This window comes from Zalophus californianus, chromosome 7 (assembly GCF_009762305.2).
Source record: "Zalophus californianus isolate mZalCal1 chromosome 7, mZalCal1.pri.v2, whole genome shotgun sequence".
In the NCBI taxonomy this organism is placed as follows: Eukaryota; Metazoa; Chordata; class Mammalia; order Carnivora; family Otariidae; genus Zalophus; species Zalophus californianus.
This window is the reverse complement of record NC_045601.1, coordinates 16,595,488-16,611,769: the sequence shown is the minus strand read 5'-3', so window position 1 is coordinate 16,611,769 and position 16,282 is coordinate 16,595,488. Positions and strand designations below refer to the sequence as shown.

Below are 16,282 nucleotides of genomic sequence, written 5' to 3'. Positions count from 1 at the left end.
TAGAAAGGTACACACTGTGGGAAAGAGTCATCCCCGGGTGAGTTAATGGATGAAAAGGTGAATGCAGAGCATTCTCCAACACAAAAATAGTACCCAGGACTGAGGTCAGGGGTAGGGGCCCAGGGTCATTTAGAAAGGTGTTTATTAATTTTTCTAAAAGATTTTATTTATTTATTTGAGAGAGAGAGAGAGTGCACGAGCAGGGAGAGGGACAGGCAGAGGGAGAAGCAGGCTCCCCACTGAGCAGGGAGCCGGACACGGGGCTCGATCCCAAGACCCAGGGATCATGACCTGAGCCGAAGGCAGACGCTTAACCGACTGAGCCACCCAGGCGCCCTGCAAGATGTTTATTAAGAAGCAAGTTTTTCTGTTGTTTTAAGGGAGAATAGTTAGGTGGAGGGAAGGGTAAGGATTTCGCCTGCCGTGTGATAGAGGCCCTGGTCAAAGACTCAGAGGGTCAGAGGAGAAGGAGGAGCTAAAGGAGGTGGGACGTGGCATGTTTACTGCTGCACGTTTGTGAGCATGTGTGTCTGAGTGTGTGTGAATGTGCCTCTCCGAGTGTGCATGTGCGCGCGCGTGTGTGTGTGCAACAGGGAGCTAGGTGGTTGGGAAATGCCACTGAAGGCGTGTTTTCAAGTCCATTTTGAACACTTCATGACGTGAAGAGCAAATGCTCCTTTACGGCCTTTTTGGAGAGGGGGTCGAGCGGTGGCAATGGCTCAGCAGGGGTGGAAGCGGCCGTGGCCTTGACCTCAGGGAGGACAGTCAAAGGCAGGAATCTTGGAGGAAGGTGCTGTGGGAACCGAGACCCCAGCCCGGGCAGGATGAGAGAGGCTAGTGTGGCTTTTCTCAGCAATGACAGCCTTGTTGCCTGAAGCTGGGGACCCAACAGACACAGAGGGAGAAACACGCGCGTGACTGGGGTCACCGACGGCTTCTTCCAGGAAACGCTGGTGTTGCTCACAGCCTGACGTCAGCCCCTGAGCTGGGCACCTCTGTCTTGCTGGATGCCACTTCTCATCTGCCTCAGTTGTCCAACCGTTTCTACAGGGCTGTGTGTGCTGGTGTGTGTGTGTGGGGGGATGGGGGTGGGAGGAGATGGCCACATTTCCCTTAGTGCTCTTGATTAGAATTTGTCCGGACTGGAACGATTCTTATCAGCATCGTCTCGACGATGAGGAGGAAGATGGCAGCAAGCACTTAACACGGCGCTCCCTGGGGTACAAGCACCTTCCCAAGCCCCTCACCGCTATTCATTCATTAAATTGTTAAATACACCAACCGTGAGGGCTCTCAGGTTATGGTGAGGAAAACTAAGGCATAGAGAAAATAATTAGCCCTTAAGCGGTGCACAAGGATTCGAACCCAGTCCCCTGGTTCCCGAGTCCATCGCTTAGCCATGTGGCCACACTGCTTCCTGCTCTATGTGCAGAGGGCGACTCCCTCCACATAGCAATGAACCCGTCTGAGATCTTTCTAGGCATTTGTTTCAAAGGGCTCGCTTATGTTTGTAACCCGAGGTCTTTATCTTCTGTCTCTGTGCCTCTTGCGTCACCGTACAGTTCACGGTCCTGGGGACACAGGGCCCCCATCTTGTTAGAGGCCACTGTGTGAGGTGGTCTGTCCAGCTGCAGTTTGGAGCCCTGCCCGGCTGAGCACAGCCTGGCCCTCGGCAGCCCGAAGCGGGGCTCTCTCGAGTTGCAGACCTGGGATCTCGGGAGCATGTGGAAGAGCATGTGGACAAGAGCCACTGAGGTGGCCCAACAAAATAGATGGTGGGTCAGGGCAATGTCTGTTTGCCGTTTTAAAATTCAGGCAGTTCGTTGAAATACTATTTCAAATGTTAGGGAACCAGCTAATAAAAGAGGGTAGAGAGATGTTCAGCTAATAAAAGGGGTACCTTTAAGGATTGAGGGGGAGGGAGAGGAAGCTGGGCCGTCACCCCAGAGCAGTGGTGCTGGATTCTAGATTCCTTGTATTGACACAGAGCTTCTTATCTTTCAAAGTGTCTTGGAATTATGACCTTCTTTTAGCCTGTCATCCATGGGGAGAGGCAGAGTGGGAGAGGCAGGGACAGTCCCAGGCCGGGGCTGGGCAGGGCCGGTGCGCACTGTCCAACTGCCCACGGGGCACTCATGTACACACTTAGCACTGTGGCTCGTGTCTTACGTTGACAGAGCCTATTTCTCTGTCTTCCTTCCCTGCTGGCCTGGGCCTCTTAGGCAGGGCCTCTCCCTTCCTCTGCATCCCAGCAAGTAGGCTAGAGTCTGGTGGGGGCCTGGTACCTAGTTATTGAGCTCAACTCGCTTCAAGAGACCTGGATTCAAATACTCGCTTTGTGACCTTGGACAATGACTTATAATGAACTAGAGCACCCATTTTTCTCATCTGTAAAATGGAGATGATAAAACTACATTAGATTAAATATGGTAATACGTATGAGTAGGCTACACAGAGAAGGCCTTCAGTAAATGTTAATTCCCTTTGTTTTCTTTAGATTGAGCATGACCAGAGCCAGCTCCCAATACAGAACCCACATCCACCAGGGAGTTTGCATCCATCCTCACCCATCCTTTTAGCTGAGGACTAAAAGGTCAAAAGAGTCATGAATGCCCTTTTTTGAGTATCACAAAAGTTCATGTCCTTTGTGGTTAGGGAATCATTTTCTTGTGGAAATATTACATCTGGGGAACCACTTTGTTCATCCCTTCTTTTGGCGTGTTCTGTATGTGTACAAGTCACATGGCAGGAGGCCGTATAAATGCAGTGGTAAAAGGTCTGCTTGAAGTTAGCCTGTTTCTTTATAAATGCACACAGAACATTTATCAAGATAGACATATTCTGGGCCACAAAGCAAATCTCAAATTTTAAAAGATTCAAGTCATACAAAGTACGTTCTTTGAATAATGGAACTAAGTTAGAAATCAGTAACAGAAAGATGTCTAGAAAATCCCCAAATATTTGGAAACTAAATGACACATTCCTAAATAACTCCTGGGCCAAAGAAGGAATCAAATGTGAAATTAGGAACTATTTTGAAATGAATGAAGTGAAAACCCATTATATCAAAATTTGTGAGATGCAGCTAAAGCAGTGCTTAGAGGTGAATATATATAACATGAAATATCTATATTGGGAAATAGGTTTCAAATAAATGGCTTTAGAATCCACCTTAGGAACTAGGAAAAGAAGAACAAATTAAAATCAGAGTAAGATGTGGGTATTTACCACAAAGATACAAATGTAGGGATCCAAAGGGGTACGTGCACCCCGATGTTTATAGCAGCAGTGTCCACGCTAGCCAAACTGTGGAAAGAGCCAAGATGTCCGTCAACAGATGAATGGATAAAGAAGATGTGGTATATATACACAGTGGAATATCATGCAGCCATCAAAAGGAATGAGATCTTGCCATTTGCGACGACATGGATGGAACTGAAGGGTGTTATGCTGAGTGAAATGAGTCAATCAGAGAAAGACATGTGTCATATGACCTTACTGATATGAGGAATTCTTAACCTCAGGAAACAAACTGAGGGTTGCTGGAGTGGTGGGGGGGGTGGGAGGGATGGGGTGGCTGGGTGATAGACACTGGGGAGGGTATGTGCTATGGTGAGCGCTGTGAATTGTGCAAGACTGTTGAATCACAGATCTGTACCTCTGAAACAAATAATGCAATATATGTTAAGAAAAAAAAAAAGAAGATAGCAGGAGGGGAAGAATGAAGGGGGGGAAATCGGAGGGGGAAACCAACCATGAGAGATGATGGACTCTGAAAAACAAACTGAGGGTTCTAGAGGGGAGAGGGGTGGGGGGATGGGTTAGCCTGGTGATGGGTATTAAAGAGGGCACGTTCTGCGTGGAGCACTGGGGGTTATGCACAAACAATGAATCATGGAACACTACATCCAAAACTAATGATGTAATGCATGGTGATTAACATAACAATAAAAAAAATTTTTAAAAATGATAGATGAGGTAATTAGTGCAGTAAGAATGGAAAGAAAGGGAATAGGAGGAAGGAGGTAGGGTGGTCAAAGATAAGTTATTTCATTGCATTTATAAAATTAGAAAGTTTAACTTCAGTTTTCTAAAACTTAAGATATATCGCTCTCTATTTTAAAGCAAAAACCTTTAATCATTATAAATGATATGGGCAGTAAATCTTCAAGGAGATTCTGATACAAGGTTATAAAATAAACTAATGAACCCTAAAAAAAAAAATCAGAGTAAGATGAAGAAAGGAAATAATGAAGATGGAAGCAGAAATCAGTGAAATATAAAACAGAAAATCAATAAAGAAAATCAGTGAAACAAAAGCTCATTCTCTGAAAAGAACAATACAATTGATAAACAATACAATTGATAAACTTCCAGTCCAAGTGGAAATAAAGACAGGAGACAAATTACCAATGTCAGGAATGAGAGAGGTGACATCACTACAGTTTCTACAGATGTTATGAACCTCGTGCCAGTAAATTCAACAACATCTATGAAATAGACAAGTGCCTTGAAAGATACAACTTGCCAATACAAACAAAGCAAAACAAAAAAACTCCAGACCCAGATGGCTTCACAGGGGATTTTTTACCAGAAATTTAAGGAAGAAATTATACCAACTCTGTACAAACTCTTCCAGAAACTTGAAAAGGAGGGAATACTTCCGAACTCATTCTGTGAGGCCAGCACTACTCTGATACTAAAACCAGACGAAGACATCATAAAATAAGAAATGTAGACAACTATTCCACATGAACATAGTTGCAAAATTTCTAAAGAAAATTCTGTCAAATTGAATGTAACAGTACACACACACACACACACACACGGAAGGATCAAAATATCAAAAATCAATCGGTGTAAGTCACTGAGGAGGAAAAAGCCCTTTCTATAATTATGTCAGTTGATGCAGAAAAAGCATTTGGCAAAATCCAATCTCTCTATTCCTGATTAAAAAGTCTCGCCAACTAGGAATAGAAGGGAAATTTCTAAACTCTAGAAAGAACATCTGCAAAAGGTAAATGTCTACAAAAAGCTGATAGAACTAACAAGTCAGTTCAACAAGCTTGCAGGATATGAGGTAAATATATGAAAGTCTATGGCTGGCAACAATTGGAAATTGGAATAAAAATATGCCGCTTACCATAACAGCAACAATATTAAACACTTAGCAATAAATCTGACAAAAGATGTGCAATATCTTACACTGAGATCTATAGAATGTTGCTGAGAACATTCATTGTTTTTTCCACAAATTGATTTACAGATTGCAGTCTCAACCAAAACCCCAGCAGGTTTTGTTGTTGTTGTTGTTGTTGTTGTTGTTTTGTAGAAATTTACAAGTAGATTCTAAAACTCTTAAGGAGACTTAAAGGACCTAGAATAGCCAAAACAATATATTTTTTTAAAAGATCAACAAAGGTGGCACACTAACATTACCTGATTTTAGGACTTGTAAACCTATACTTAGAAGACAGTCTGGTATTGCCAGAAAGCCAAACAAATAGATCAGGAATTCAGCCATTCCAATCTTAGGTGTTTACCCAAAAGAAATGGAAGCATGTTCCATACAAAGAGTTTTATATGGATATTTTAAGCAGCTTTGTTTATAATAGCCCCATACTGAAAACAACCCAAATTTCCATCAACAGGTGAATGGATAAACAAATTGTGGTACTGCGATATAACAAAATGCTACTCAGCAATAAAAAAAAGAAATGAGCTATTAATAAATCCAACAATGTGGCTGAATCTCAAAATAGTTATGTTGAATGAAAGAAACTAAAAAAGTAGAAGACTTCTTAACAGCACACTCTCTTGGGTTTTCCCCCCTTCTCATTGGTTTCTCCATTTCAGTTTCCTTTGCTGGCCCCAGCGCTTCTCCCAGACCTTGCTTGCTAGGGGGCCTCTGGCCTTGGTCTTCAGCCTTCTTTTCCTCTCTGTTTACACTTTGCTCCAAGCTTATCTCATCGAGCCTTGTGATTCAAAGCGTTGCCACCTGCACAGTCCAATAGAATTTTCTGAAATGAGGGAAATATTCTGTGGCCCCATGTCTACTGGGGTGGCCACTAGCCACGTGTGGCTACTGACTATTTGAAATGTGACTAGTATGAGTAAGGAATTGAATTTTAAATTGTATTTATTTTAATTAATTTACATTTAAATAGTCACACTATATCATTTATATTATAGAATATAGAAATATATATTACATATATGTGGTTGGGGGCTACTGCACCTCTTAGCCTTGGTCTAGATCACTGTATTTACAAACTATGGGTGGTAACGCATGAGCTGACCTTGACCTTTAGTTTTTTTCAAAGTAAAATATCAAGGGATACCATATATAGTAAGAGTTATATTTTTTTTCAAGAAACTTTTGTTTCTGTCTTTTCTCTCTGTGGACTAGGTTGCTGTAACTATGTATAGATTGCATGTAGTTTTTTAGGAGTTTTGTTTTTTAGTGCAAAGCCGCTGATTTAGGTGCTAGAGATGCCTAGATTTATGACCTCAGCCATGAGCTAAGGCGCCAAGTCATGTTCAGTTGTCTACCCGAGATCTCCCCGGTTTGTAAACCTGTTTTGTCTCCCCCTCTGGTTTTTCCTCATCTCAGCATAATGGGATGCTGAGATGAGGAAATGGGATGCAAAAGGGGGACCTGAATCCCCCTTTTCCCTGTCCCCTCTTCCCGTTTTACTGGAGGACTCCATTCAGTCTAGCAACACAGTCTAGTGGCTCTGCCCCTGAAACAGATCCCACTTAATTTCCATTTTGATTTCCCTCACCTTTAAGGCCGGGCATCCCTTGCCTGGATCCCTGCCACAGCCCCAAACTGGCCGCTCTTTCATTCTTGTCTTTATACAACCCATTCTCCACATGGCAGTCAAAGGGGGCTTTGGAAAAGCCAAAATCAGATGATGTTGCTTCCCTCCTTGAAACCCTCTGGGGGCTTTCCATTGCCTTAAGAATACTCTCTCCGCGGCCACATTTCTGTGGCCAGCAAGGCCCTGGAAGCTGACCCTGGCACCCCCAGCATGGCTCCCGCCCCACTCGTATTGGCCTTTCTGTGCCAGGGACACCCACTTCCTTGCTTGTTTCTCTGCAGGGCCTTTGCACATGTGCTGTGACCCAGACACTTTGTTAACTCTTTGTTAATACAGGTCTCACATCAGATGTCTTTTCCTCAAAGGGGCAGCCTTTCTCTGACTCAATTGGTGTCCGCAACCCAAGGCTGAGTGATCTGTTTTGGAAGTAAATGAGCTATATTGTTATTTACATAGAGAATTTTTGAGTAATAGGAAAAAGAGCCATCAAAGTATTTTTGATTAGAGATTCTTGAATCTTCTTTGAGAATCATCTGTAATCATTAAAATCCTTCTGTGCAGGTTTCTATATGGGGAATAAGTATTGGTCTTGCTATTTTTTTTAAGTTAGCGGAGTACCTCATTATGCAAATTTAACGAACACTTTAAAATATGTGTAATGCAGTATATTAACTTATAGACACAAATTCGTTAATGTAAAATTTCAGGAGTTTCATTGATGTTAATTTATTATAAATACAAGTTATTTATTGAACTTTTTAGTCACTGAGATTAATGCACATCATGATTGATTTTTTGAGATAATTTGAATTTAAATTACCAAATTACTTTTGTCTTGAAGAAGAAAGGTCTGTAGTTTAGAGTATATTATTCCTTATGATGTTTAATCTTTATTTTTATAATGATCTTTATGAAAAATATAGAAATAGTGCAGAAGGATTACTAGTTATTAACTAAATGATAGGATTTATGATTCTGACATTGCTTAAAAAAAAAAAAAAGGAGATCTACACTCAAATACTGGAACTTTCTACAGGAGTCAGTAGGTTCAGTAATAGGTTCCAAAACAATGAAACTGAAACTATATGTTTCACATTATATTGTCAAAACCGCATAGCAAGAGGTATAGAAATAGGAAATGCATTTAACTTTACAAAATGAAAACAATATAAGTGTGAGAATTTGGCATTTTATTTTATCCTAGAAAATTCTTTAAATTAGATAAAATAGTGTTTAGAAAGTTAAAACAGGGCCTCATTTTATTTCATATATGTGTTCCATTCTGCCCAAGGTCAGAAATGGTGGTGACGAAAATGTTTTTGTCCTCTGACGCCTTTCTGGATATGCTCTCCAAAGAGAATAATCAAAATTGCAGATTTATGCACAGAGATGTTAATTGTGGCATCGTTTCTAATTCTGAAAAGTCCGGAACCAACCACATATCCAATAATGGAGGAGTTAAGCAGATTGTAGAATATCTGTATAATAAAGGATCGTATAACCATTGAAGTTAATTTTTAGGAAGGCTATTTAGGGTTGTGGGAAAAAGCTTCTGACATAATGCTAAGTTAAAGAAAAGGACATATTTATTCAGCGTGATCTTAATTAGGTAAAAAACCATTTTCATGGTAGAAAATACGTTAGTGGTTCATTCTGAGGGGTAATTGTTGCTGGCATTTTCTAAGTTGTCTAGAAAAAGCGTATATTACTTTGTAATAGCAAAAACATTACAGTAAAATTTGGGTGGCTAACAGAATACTAAATGTTTAAGCTTATTGTGTTTTAGAGCTGGAGAGTAGTTGTGGGGATCACTTGGCTCGTGACCAAGGGCTGTGATGGGCAGGGGAGATTGAGAGTGGTTTCTCAGAAGGCCAAATGGAGAGGAAGATGTCTTAGTGTTTTTGCTCTTGGTAAATTCCTGACATACCCACTGATGCCACTTGCTGATGAGAGTCTGGCTGTCTACTTTGTGACAAATATAAAAGAGGAAGACAAAGTAATTATTATCTAATAAATGTGACTGTTTAGGTAGCCAATATTTTAAAACAGAAGGCAACAGTGAAAGATTCCTAACTGGTATAACGTGGGGACTATTCTCGATTGTTCTTTAGTCTTTGGGTGTTCATCTATGACTAGGATGTGAAATCATTTTAGTGGATCTCCCTCTGCATTACCCTTTAAATGAAATTAGAATAGAAAATAGAGGGTGTATTCTATATATTAAGTGTTCATTCTTTAGATTTTTATTTCAGGTATGTGTTTGAATGTACTGAATGGTAAATGTAAAATGTGGTTGGCTTTTTTAAAAAACTGATTTGCCATCAAAAAAAGTCAAAAGACCCTTTTGAGGTCTAGATCAGTGGTTCTCAGAATGATCCTGGAGCCAGCAGCAGGTGTCACCTGGGAACTGGTCAGCGGGGCACATTCTCAGGCCCCGCCGCAGAACTTCTGAATCAGAAATTCTTGGGCCCAGCACTCTGTGGTTTCCTAAGTCCCCCTGGTGATTCTGATGAGGACTTACATTTGAGAACCACTGGTCAAGCCTTGCTGTCCCAGGCATGGTCCAGAGACTAACATGGGCATCACCTCGTGGCCAGTTAGAAATGCAGAATTTCTGGCCCCAGCCTGGGCCCTACTGAATCAGAATCCCCAAGCTCCCTGGGTGACGTGTATGCTCATATAAAAGGTTTATTGAAGGTTGAGAAGGCTGATCTAAACCACATGTGCCTTCAGAGGCCATATAGTTAATGTCACTGAGTGAAGGCAGCCTATGTTTCTCCCCCAAAGAGAGCAGCAGTGAGAAGGATTGATTGTGATGTGGGGTTTAAGCACCCTTCATTTGTTTAAAAATGTCCTCTATTGAAGCCACTGGGGTTGACACCTCCAACCAAACTCATCAACTCAAGATAACTGTAATTGACCTTAATAACTTCAAGCAGATTTTAATCTCCAACTTTAGTAGAGTGAGCCTGTCATATTAACTTCTTCTGATCTCTTCTAGGAATTTATCCAGGAGCTGCTCTCTCGGATAAGAGGCATGAGGAAACTGAGCCCTCCGCAGAAGAAGACTGTATAATTCTGGCACAGGATGGAACTCTCCCAGAGACGAAGAAGGGTCCTGGGATTTGGGCTTCATGAAGACATTTATTAAAGCATAGTTGCCCTTATGAGAAACTTTTTTGGGGGGGGGTTGTCTATTAGACATTTATTCAAGAGTGTTCCTTTTTTGTTTTGGGAGTTTTTGTTAGTGTAATATTTTAAGAGCAAGAACATCACGACTCTGGTTTCAGCCCAACCAGGGGTTATCAAACCAGGCAGACATGCAGGAATGGGCTGATCCGGGCAGCATTTTCTTTGAGAAATTGCAGGTTTAGGACCTAACTATACAGGGATGATGGTTTTCTTACAACTAGTTTGGTAATACTTTTTCTTAAGTTGTACGATTGTCTCAGATGTCGAATTTCTCGTACATATATATATCTACACACAACCAAGTTAAAATGTAGATGTGAGTTTTATTTCACATTGATGGAATAAACTTGTGGTTGTCCTTTAATTGGAGGTCACAGCACATGGGTTTTCAAGAGGTCACTAGATATTCTTCATGTCATGTGACTGCTGCTGACCTTCAGCGTTCACTTTATGCACCAAAGTGAAAGAATTTAGTGTATCCGTTATTTTAATGAGCTACGCCACAAAAAGTTGAGTTGGTCAAGGGCTTAATTCATGGACTTTATATTATTTCATTAATTGGGATGCTTTGCCAGGTCATGTATTTTTTGCCTCGTTCGTGGTATTTTAAAGTTTTATGAACCCTTCATTTGAAGAACTGTTTAGATTTCTAGAGAAATGCCCATGCCAAGTGGTGTTTTGCAATGGAAAAAGGAAGCACTGTGTAGCAATTAACTCTCTGCTTTCAACCAAATACTGTGTATTCTTCTCTCTCCATGAAAGCAGGTCAGAAGGAAGTTAGCAAATCACGTATCTTCCTCCTTAGATGTAGATCTGGTCACTTCCGTGCCTGGGCAGCATTAGACCAGAGCGGGTGAACTGAAGGTTGAAGACTGTAGAGGTGAGAAAGGCTCACCTGCTTTCAAGAAAGTTGATACAGGAGCATTGGCCGCTTTGGAACGGTGGTGGAGATTGCATTTCTGGCTCCTCTCTATGGCATGTGCTGAGGATTCTGGCTCTTGGCCCCAATTACGCACCCTGGTGTCCTTGCTTGGAGCTAGGCGTGGGGCGCCTGCCCCGCGCCTCCCGGTGATATATCAGCTCCTTGGAGAACGATCAAAATTCAGACGGCTGTGGGCTGGGTGAAAGGTCAGAGCAGAAACTCTTCCTTTCCCCAGGGAGGCCTCCACCGCCTCCCCACAGAAACCCCACCTACTGTAAGGCGTCTCTAGGCGGCCCTGTCAGAGGACAGGAGTCAGACATTTTATATCAAGGGTGCTCTGAACATATTTTATTTTTTAAAAGAACTATGTTTGTGAATTTTATGTATACTGGCAAGCTTTTGAAAATGTATTTAATTTTGTAATGTTTACCAATGATTTATTTACAAGCTATACTCAAATAAATGGAGCTGCTTACAACTCTGCTCACACCTTTGCACTGCAAGACATGTTCAAAGGACAGTTTTACTTTGTGAGATGTTCCACAGACAGGGGTACCAATCTCTTATATCTAGCTTTTCATTTCCCAGGTATTTTCAGGCGTTTGATCCTGGTTCTGTCCTGATGAGAGCAGAGTTGCTGGGACACATCCCTGGGTTGGGAAGGAAACCGAGAATGAGCTCTGTGTATTTGGTCCTGCCTGGCCATGTGCTCTTGGGCCTCTCTCTGGCCATGCGCTTTGCATTTAATTAAAACTCCCTTTTACCCATCTGATAGAAATTCTCAAGAAAATTTCAAATTAATCAGATATTCCAATTATGCGAGAATGCCATGCACCCTATAAACACACAAAAAATACTGAATTTGTAGGATTTCCATTAGGCCTGACCAGCTCAGGTTATGGGCTGATGAAGCAAGAGGCCCTTTGATCCGGCCACATAACACACTCTCTTCCTTCCCTCACCAAGGGCCTGGCATCACCTGACTCCCCTGAGTGGGATCTCCTCCTTGATTCCCCATCTCTACCCTCAACACACCCTCAATCACCAGGCTCTCTTTCCTCTGCTAATACATCTCACATCTATCCCTTGTTAAATCTTGCCTTGATTTCTGCAGCCATCTTGGGATTGGCTTCCCCATGTCCGGTCTTACCTACTACCTCTGATCTGTTCTCCACCCAGTAGCTGGAATAATCTCTCTGAAAGACAGCTGAGATCACTCCATCCCCTACTTAAAACCCAAACTCTTTACAAGGAATTAGGCCCTGCTTTTCCCGCCTCATCTTTTGGCCTTCCCCTAACATCCAGTCCTACTGAATAACTAGGGTTTCTGGAACATAGATATTTTCTCCTCTGAGGCTTTGCAAAAACTGTTGCCTCAGCCTGGAATACCCTCACCATGCACAGGCTCTATCTGGAAAGCTGGTCTACAGCCCTTCCTAAGTATGTCCAGAGCTTCTAGCATTTACCCCATCACAGCATGTACCCGCCATATTATTACTGTCTATTCACCTGTTTGTCTCTTCTTTTAGACTCTAAGATACTCGAGATTGGGACCGAGTCCTATAAATCAGGCACCTACTCCTGAGCCTGGCCCATCAAAGGAATCAATACATGTTTGCCAACTGAATAAATATGATAAAGATTCTTCAGGAAAACTCAACTGTTTCCTTTCTGGTGGGGATAGTGGTTCTTAGGCCTGAAGGTGCATTTGTATCACCTAGGAAGCTTTAAACACAAGTCCTGGCCAATTTAATCAGAATTTGGAGGAGCAGACCTTAGGCATTTTTTTCACGCTCCCAGACTGAGCACCAGCTGGGCCATTGGATCATTCTCGCAGAGCCTGGCACACAAGTCTGACCTCACTGACCTCAGCTCACCATGTGGATGCTGTCAGAGCAGGTGGAAGCTGTGGCATTAACACGTTGACTCTTTGGCATTTTCTCTTCTGCTGGAGAGGAGTTACGGTCCAGCACTAGGGGAATGACTCCAAAGTACCTAACTTCTAGTTCGGTGCTCCACGTGAGCATTGAGACATCTAAGTTTAAACTTGATCCATTTATAACAACTGTAATAATAGTCCCCACTTAGGTATCACTGGGCTGAGTGCTTACCTGCCTGATCTCATTTAATCCTGACATGAATCTTAGGAGGTAGATTGCATCATCCTCATTGTATAGAAGAGAAAATAAACTCAGACGCGGTCCCAGAGCTGATATTCAAACCCAGTGCTGCTGTCTGACTCTAAGCCCCTTGACCATTAGGTTTTCCTGCCCCTCAGAAGGGGTTGCTCTCAGTTCCCCCCACAGGAATGAAAGCCAGGAGCTGCTTCGAAGGTGAGCTGAGCCCCTGAGCTGAGAGGTGGGGCGCGGGGGGCTCTGTGGTTGGAGCGGGTCCTCGGCTCCCTATGGGCTCTCCCTCACTCCTGATAACAGGGGATCCCAGGCTTTGTGCTCCTGCCCCCCACCCCACCCCCCCGCATTTCCAGGCTCTTCTTGCCTTCTCCCCTGACGAAAAGCTCCTGGACTTGGCCTCGGAGCCTCAGCATGGAGTACCTCCCATCAGTTTCCAGAGGAGGCAAAACTGGGAGTAAGAACAGCTCAAGGAAGGTGTTTCTCAATTCCTGTAACACAGAGATACCTAATTTTCATTTACTACCTAAAATCCCCATAAAAAATGGTGTGCGGTGCGGAATCAGTTATCAACAATAGATGCGTACATGATTATGTTGGCTCTTTCCAAGAAGACACAGTGGTTTGGGAACATGAGCTGTTTGGGAGCCCTGGCTACCATGTCCTCAAGGGACACTGACCGAAGGGGCCACTGCCGAGAGCAGCCAGTCTGGCCCAGGCACTTGGCCCACCGCTCGGAGAAGCAGGTGGGATAACATCTGGGAGATGTGCCCTTCCTGCCTCATGGTGCAGGCAAGGCTGCCAGAGGGGGCCAGAAATGTGCTCCATGGCTTCGTTCTGTGGTGGGCCCTGCTGCCGCCCAGCCTGCTGAGATCTGCCACTTTCGGCTAGTCTTCCAGTATTGCTCAGCCGGACTCCTGGGCCCTGAGCCAGCCTTTCATGTGACTAACAGCTTGGAGAAAGGGAGGTCCCACAGCTGACGGACACATCTCTGTCCTCACATCATTTTTGCTTCTGAGTCAAAGATCCTAGGGATTCCGTCCACTTCTCAGGAACCTTCTCTGCAAGAGGGAGAGCCTCCTCCCAACCCCACTGTCTCCTCCTTTCCCCCTGTCTTTGGTCACTAGACTCAGGGCCCTCTAATGGCACAAAGGGCCTAAAAAGGCCTGGTGGGAAGTACTTTGGGGTGGGGGGACCCCTGGTCTGCGGTCTAAAAAACCAAAAGAATTCAATGTATTCAGTAACTGGAGCTTTGTGAAAAGCCAGTTTCAAACTGGACACAGACGGAAAGACCAGTAGTCTCCCCCATTGCTTTCCTCTTCTGGAATTTGCTTTAAGCCTAAAGAGTTTTTACTAAGAACTAGTGCTGTTTCCCTTTGGGATTCAGGATATCCCTTACCGTGTGTTTGTAATCTGCCTGTGAAAAATTGGGTGGCTTCTCATAGTCCTCTCTGAGTGAGACCTATCCAGACTTCACGGAGTTTCCTTCCACCCTTTTCGGACACAAGTGCCGCAAATGTTTCACTTTCTCAGTGTACTTATGCCATCATGGTATATCTTGGCTGGGGATGAATTGTTTTTATAAGACTGGATAATTCACCAGTTCTCTTGGCTCCGTGGGTGTTCCCGCTACAACAGGGCAGACGAACATTTCAACAGAATACTGATATTAAAGCAACTACCAATCAGATCCTGGAAATCTGTTTTTCTAGTGCTTTCATTGGATCCAGTGGAGAAAGAAGACCAGATTTCTCTGGGACAGCTTTCCTTCATCTTCAGGATTTTCAAGTGACTCCGCAGGATGGCCTTCTTGGGGCTGACCTTGTTCTGGTAGATTCTAGAGCCCTAGCAAGCATATGAGAGTAAAGAAAATTGTGCTTTTAACGTCATGGCCATGTAGACTTGATCTCATTTATATACATATTTTTAATTCAGTGTGGTTGTTGTTGGGAGACAATTCTACACAGGTCTCTCATGTTTCTGCTGGCTTTAATTAATGTCAGTATTGGAAGATGGAAATACATTTCTCCCTCTAGGGCAGAGAGCAGGCAGGGCCTGAATAATATGAGTAGCACATTATTGCTTGTTGTTTTGAAGTTCCCAAATTCAACTCCAACAGCAGGTCTGTGACCATCATTTCTCTGTGTATCCCAGTCTGCCCAGTCATTTCTGAAACCAAAAATAGAAAATGAGTTCATGGAATATCTGGTGCTACCAGACTGGTTTCTGTCAGTTTGCGGGATGATTCATAGAAAGTGTAACCCAACACACCCTTCTGGGTCACAAGTCGCTTGAGCCTAAGTGATTTACTATTTGGTTTTTTTATTGTTAGTAGCAGGAAATGCTCCCTTGCAGCTGATTGTATTCATAAAAGGGGACATTACTGACAAACCCCTTTTCTGAGGATTCATGGATAAGGAGATAAATAAGATAATTTATCTTTAAGAAATATTTTATAGCACTTAGCACAGAGCCTGACTCTTTTTAGCTATAATCCCAATGGGGCGGGGGCGGAGGGGGGGGACCAAAATGTACAATCTGTAGTGTAGGCTTGCCTCACTTTAACAGAATGCCCCAAAGCCCTAGAGACCTCCCTCTTTCTGCAATTAGTGATGAGTTAGAAGTTGAACAAAACCTGCTAAACTGTTTGGGGGAAAAAGATGCATAGTAGTTTTGTTTTGTTTTGTTTTGTTTCCTTCTGAATCTTATTTTCTGTTGCAAACGAGTGTGCTGAGAACTCCCTGCCAATATCTTTAAGCTAAGTGATCCTACAGCTACAGTTCACGTAGACTTCGGGGGTCCTCAAAACTTCTGAAACTTTGTGAGAGAGAGAGAGAGAGAGAACAGACAGAGACAGCACCACACACAGAGCAGCAGAGAGAGCCCCAGAAAGAAGGACACAAAGTGGCAGAGAGACACTAACAGTTTGGGGAGGCGAGGGTCCGTGCTATCACCGGGTTCTCAAAATATCCGTACTGAGAACTGGTGAAGAACCAGGGCCTGCAACTCTGGAGGTCATAGCCATGCAGGAAGCCAGCGTTGCCAGGAGTCCCAGAAGAGCTGGTGGTAAGGCCAGCCTCCCCTCCTTGGTCTCAGACCTCCTTGACCGCATTTCCCAATCTCCTTCCTTCCCACCTCATACTCAGATGTTCTACTTTGCCGAATTCCTTCCATGGATGATAGAGTCTCCTGGACGCACTGCCTCAGGACCAAGT

General features: G+C 43.3%; 1 protein-coding gene across 1 annotated transcript in view; it reads left to right on the top strand.

Annotated features, from left to right (window-relative positions):
• Positions 1 to 11,416, top strand: part of PPP1R14C (protein phosphatase 1 regulatory inhibitor subunit 14C) — an 83,616-nt gene extending 72,200 nt beyond the window's left edge. Inside the window, exon 4 of the mRNA XM_027604008.2 lies at positions 9,826 to 11,416. Coding sequence (XP_027459809.1) covers positions 9,826 to 9,900 — 75 coding nt within the window. The 3' untranslated portion in view covers positions 9,901 to 11,416. The remainder of the gene's footprint in view (positions 1 to 9,825) is intronic.
• Positions 11,417 to 16,282: the final 4,866 nt, after the last annotated feature.